A 5,858-nucleotide genomic window follows, 5' to 3' on the forward strand; every position below is an offset into this window, starting at 1 on the left:
TGTGGAGTGGACTCCCTGGCCCTGGTGTGAGGTGCGAGTGCCCCCGTGTGGAGTGGACTCCCTGGCCCTGGCGTGAGGTGCGAGTGCCCCTGGGTGGAGCCTGGCCCAGGTATGAGGTGTGAGTGCCCCACTGTGCAAGCTTCTCACTGACATGTCACCAAGCATCATCCAGCCAGGCATTGTAAGTGGAGTTGCCTGGAGGTGATTATGCTGTTATATTTTATGTAAAATTAGTGTGATTTAAGCTTAATTTTAATAATGTGATAAAGCTAGATCATTTTGAAAATTATTGCTAGGAAAAGGTATGAATTTGAATTCTTTTTTTTTTAATTGTTGAGGATTCATTGAGGGTACAAAGTACCAGGTTACACTGATTGCATTTGTTAGGTAAAGTCCCTCTTATATAATGTCCCATCACCAAGAGGTGTGTGACTCCCCATGATCGCATGAATTCGTCTGTCTAATTTTTTTAAGCTAATGAAGAACATCTAGATTCTTCATCTGGAATTTATGAACCCTTGGAAATTGTAATAAAAATTTATGTGTATATCCACAGGAGCTCTTACCACCCAGAGCTGAACCCAAGGCAAGACTTTAGAGTTCAAATATCCAGTAAGTGAGAAAACTGAGGAGGAAAGACAAGCCCCACATGCCCTGAGGAAGTGAGCAGGCAGATGCAGGCTGTGGGGCTTCTGTAGGTTGACTGGGCCACTGGGGTCAAAGCCCAGCAGCGCGAGGGGAGGGCTGCAGCAGCAGCACAGTCCTGGGGGCCTGGATGGGGCAGTGCCCTAGATTTAGGAGATGTGATTACAAACAAGGTCTGCCCCGGGTACTGATCGCAATAAACCAATGGGGAAAAGAGTTTCAAAACGAGAGAGAAAACTTGGATTTTTACTAGATATTAATTGATCCTGAGAATTTATTCTTAATTATGTTAGGTGTGATAATCACCTTGTAGCTATGTGTACTAAAGTGTGACACTATGAAATCTAGTAATTCATTTTCAAATATTTAGCAAAAGTTTTTTTCAAGAGTCTGGAGTTCATTGTTCTGTTTTTCAACTTTTGTACGTGTTTTTCAGAAATTTTTTCATGAAAATGTTTCTCATAAACTCAAGTTTGTAAAGGAAATATCCCCAAAATTTTAGTATTTTTAAAGTAAGCCATATCCATTTCTGTGAGTAAAAAAATTAAGCAATAGTTTCTTTGAAAAATTACGTGATATGACAAGTACATGTCCATGTAGAAATGATGGAAAGAACCAAGTCCCCCAAGATACAAGGACATGTTAGGTGGCCATGGAGAGAGAGGAATGTGTCCCCAAAAGGAGAAAAGAGAAATATGATGGCAATTCTCCTGTCCAGCAGTTTTAAAAAGACCTGTTTTAATAAATTACATACACACATATATAATATATATCTGACCTGGTGAATTTGAGTTACTGCATAAACTTGCTATGTGTTAATACTAAATGAAGATTTTTTTCCTGTAAATGATGAATTTAAGAGACTAATTGTTGGCCTTTTTCATATTATAAACTTCTTTTACAGTCTTTTCCACACAGGGGACTCTCAAATATTCACGATTTATCAAATTCCAGTGAAGTTTACTTGCTACGTGTAGTTCAAATGTAGCAGTATGTTTTAAGTAGAAAATGTCTTCAATTCACAACAGTTTTGCTCGAGATTAAAATTTTCTTCAAGGCAGTTTGATCTGTATTCTCTACAGTGCTATGAGGGAAAATCCTCCAAAGATATCCTGAAAAAAGTTGCTGCCAATGCATTGATGTCCCTTCTGGCGGTCAGCAGAGGAGCACAGAAGCTGGCTTTGGAAGGTGAGCCACGTGATGTTGCTCTTTTCATGGTGTAGTGTTGGTCTCTGCTGTTCCTTCATTTTAGTTTTCTTTGGACTCACAATGTAAAGAACTTATAATCTCAGTGTTATAAGAAAAGATTTTCTCATATAAAAATATAATACATGGGTCTCTCTCACTTCTTCTCTTTCATGAGAGGGACCCACTTTCACCTCTCTGTGAAAGTGCTCTAAGCTTCCTCTCCTGTTCTTAAGCAAAAAAGTAAAGACTCTTTCTCATGAAAAAAAAAATATAGAATACATATGCATTACTTTTAAAATAAAAAGATTACACATGTAGATTATTTTTTGTTTAATGTGTAGGGTTTCTACTCTATATGTAAATATTAGAGAAGCTAAAGAAAGTGACAAGTTATTCAATTTTATGATAATTAAATATTGGTACTCAGAGGCACATACTCTATGAACAAATAATTATCAATGCAATCAATAATTATCAATTTTTATGGTAAAACCAACAGCATCAGATGATCTTATATTTTCATATAAATTTCTCATTGAGAGTCTTATAATATTTTATCTGGACATCAGGGAACAGAGGTCTGAGAATTCAGAGAAAGTAACAGCAACATTAGTTCATTAATTTCAATTGTGATTTGCTACTAAAACAAATTTTGCTTTAAGGTATAAATTAAATTTGGGAAGTATCTCACCAAGATTTGAAAACAAGGGGGCTTCAGCGTTTTAGTTTTCTTACCCCCCCACCCTAATGCATTGATCTCTCTCTGAAAATATTAGAAGGAAATGAGCAAGAAGCAGAAAACGTTATCTTCTTGAGAATCTGGCTAATAACTATTTTGTGTGGTTTTAACGTAAGTGGAGGTGGAATAGCCTCTGACTGTGGCAGACTTCGTCTTTCAGCCCATCTCGTGGACAGCTGCCTGGAGCGGATGAAGCACATCCACGCACAGCTGAACCTGGACTCCCTGAGGCCTGGCAGGGCGGCCCTGAAAAAGAAGGTCATGTCAAGTCTATTCGGGGACAATTCTAGGATAATTCTGGGATGAATGGCTGTATTTAGAGACCATCTCTCCAGCGTCCTTGTACCCACAGAGGAGCACAAGGTTGAAATGAGTCTGTTTTAGAAAAAAAGTGCAATCAGATCAATTAATCTGGTTTCTGTATTAGTGGGTTGTTGGCTTTTTTTCTGAATTATTGCCTAAAGGTCCGTAAATGGCATTATGTTGTGCATTTTTGTTATAAACGTCTGGAAAGACACACACGTGCATGACCCTGTATCTGTTGAGCGTTTTCTGTGTGTCAGGCACTATCGGTGCACTTCCTCCTCACTCTTTCATGGGTGCCCACACCACTGATAATTGAGATTTGCCCCACATCTGGGTGGTTGCAGTGATAAACAGAGATCAGGAGTTTTTGTTTATCTTATTCCATGACTTCTGAACATCTTCTGCTGGACTCATGTTCAAACTGCATATTCACGTAAATGTGAAATAACAGTTATTAGAACGAGATATATAACATGTAACTGTGGTTAGTAAGATCTGCTACCCCCTTGTTCACAAAATGAATGTGCATGCATAGACGTGTTGGTGAGGCTGGTGTGGGAGACGCTGTGTAATAACTAGTTTCTACTGCATTTAATAAGAAGCCAAGATAGAGTCCTCTTTAATAATCTCATTGATGCAGGGAATTGATGACATGTTTGTCAGGTTTTTTTCCCTTGCCTCTTTTCCTTTTTCTTCTCTAGTCTAAGGCCCTTACTTCATCATTGGGAAAGTCAGCCAACACCTGATATGATTGAAAACCTGTCAGTGCCTGCTGCACTTTATTGAGATGAAACATGAAGGCTATTATATATCTGAGTTCCTCCATGCTTGAGAGAACAGAAATAGCTTTTTTGTGGTGGATGCACTTGTTGAGATTTGGTCATCTTTCAGAGATCGTTAGCTTGTCAGTGCCTTCAAAGTTATGGTGGTCGGGCAGGATTAGAGCACACCTGCATTGTACTGTGACCAGAAGTGGCGGGGTTGAGGGAATTGCTATATACATAAAGGGGAGTATTCTGTTGCATTCACATTTTCAACTGCTTTTTGTTTAAACAGGAGGAAGGTTTTATTAAAGAGTTAAACACTGCCATGCAGCTCCTAAGAAACTGTCTTTATCAAAATGAAGAATGCAAAGTAAGTAGAGCTGCTTTTCAAATGTGGGTAGCGGTGCTGGTGTTACGCAGCTTAATTTTTATACGAGATAATGTAGTAGGAAAAATAGAAAACTCTGAATTTTATTTTTTAGACACACAGTTGATTGGTCCTTAATCTCAATGTTAATTCTCAAAAACGGATGTATCTAGTCCTCCTAGTCAGCAATACTGATTACGTTTATTTTATATCAGCATTTGAACTTTATCATTGCAATTTTAACTTCACATACTTCAGGCTCCTTCTGTACTGTTAGGCATTTTAGATGTTTCTTTACTGGGAGGGAATAAATGTCTTGTAAGGTGGATTCTTTCAAAGGAAGTTAAGTGGAAGCTTCTGTGTTGGTAAGGAAAGAAGAATGTGTTCCTGCTTCCCAGGAGAGACACTTCCCCGTGGCTGCCTGGTGTGGCTGCGCTCACTAGGGGGAGCACCTCGCTCCTACTTCCACCGACTCCCCATGGCCACCTGCGGAGCCTTCTCTCTGAAAATCAAGATGTTTTGCTTTGTGAGCATTGATGCTGCATTTTAAGCCACTGTGTTGATAAATGTGAAGATTCTCTTTGAATACTTGGATTTGCTTTGTTTATAGTAACATACCGGTTTTGAAGCCCTAGATTAATGCTTTAATAGGGAAATAGTGTGGAAAATGAGTAAGGCAAAGATAAACTATAGAAGCTTCCTTTGCTTTTTAATGATTTATCTTTTTTGCTCTGGTGGTAAAACTGGAAAACACATACTACATCTGAAAAATGGACTGCTGAAACATGTATTTCTTAAATTATGTTAAATAATAAGACACATGACTAACAGTTCACGTTACAAAACAGTTTGGGAATTAAGTATTTATACATTTTATTAAAATTCCTAATATGTAGACTTATATGAACTTTGTCAAAATAGAGATGATTTATAATTACCTCATGCTAAATGTTACCCTGGCGACTAGATGCAATTAGTATTCATCCATGGCACCTTATTCAGGGAATACTCCACAAATAGGATCTACCTATAAAGATTTCTGAGGTGCTAACCTGGGTACTAGTTATAAACATAGTGCTCAATTTCTATCATACTAAACATTTATAAAAATGTACTCTTTGAATAAATCAAAGCATTTCTCTACTTCTAAGTTGTTTAATGAGAAGTAAAAAAAATGTTACTTTTGAATATAAGTATAATTCTATAGGAGCAGCGATTCTGAATTTCTTTTCTGTCCCAGCCTCCCTAAGGTGCATGGCATGCTCTCATTACTAAGAGCTGGTTCCTATTGCATAATCACCAGGTCATGCACCGTCACTCCACCGTGCTATGTGCACATGTGTAACACATGTTTCTAATGGAACAGTCATAATAGCTGTGAGGTGAATTAATTAAACAATGAATAAGATTAGAGGGACAGGACTGTCATGGTCCAGGCAAGAGAGGATAAGACATTGACTATGGCAGATAGAAAGGGGAAGGAGAGGAGGGAATAAATTCCACTGTTGAAGAGAAATAAGAGAAATTCAGGATGACATCCAGACTCGCCTGTAAGCTGCTTACCAATGTCAAGAGTGCGTGACAGAGCAGACTCTGCAGTGAGTGCCTGGTGTTCAGTTTGCACATGCTCGTGTCAGGAGTGTGTGACAGAGCAGACTCTGCAGTGAGAGCCTGGTGTTCAGTTTGCACACGCTCATGTCAGGAGTGTGTGACAGAGCAGACTGCAGTGAGAGCCTGGTGTTCAGTTTGCACATGCTCGTGTCAGGAGTGCGTGACAGAGCAGACTCTGCAGTGAGTTCCTGGTGTTCAGTTTGCACACGCTCGTGTCAGGAGTGCGTGACAGAGCAGA

General features: G+C 39.0%; 1 protein-coding gene across 1 annotated transcript in view; it reads left to right on the forward strand.

Annotated features, from left to right (window-relative positions):
* The window catches only part of RTTN (rotatin), a 149,815-nt gene that overhangs the window by 123,711 nt on the left and 20,246 nt on the right, over positions 1-5,858 (forward strand). The window contains exons 41-43 of the mRNA XM_003788403.2: positions 1,728-1,833; positions 2,733-2,830; positions 3,935-4,012. Of these exons, the coding sequence (XP_003788451.1) occupies positions 1,728-1,833; positions 2,733-2,830; positions 3,935-4,012 (282 nt within the window). The remainder of the gene's footprint in view (positions 1-1,727; positions 1,834-2,732; positions 2,831-3,934; positions 4,013-5,858) is intronic.

Source organism: Otolemur garnettii, unplaced genomic scaffold (genome assembly GCF_000181295.1).
Source record: "Otolemur garnettii isolate 467f Iridium unplaced genomic scaffold, OtoGar3 scaffold00027, whole genome shotgun sequence".
In the NCBI taxonomy this organism is placed as follows: domain Eukaryota; kingdom Metazoa; phylum Chordata; class Mammalia; order Primates; family Galagidae; genus Otolemur; species Otolemur garnettii.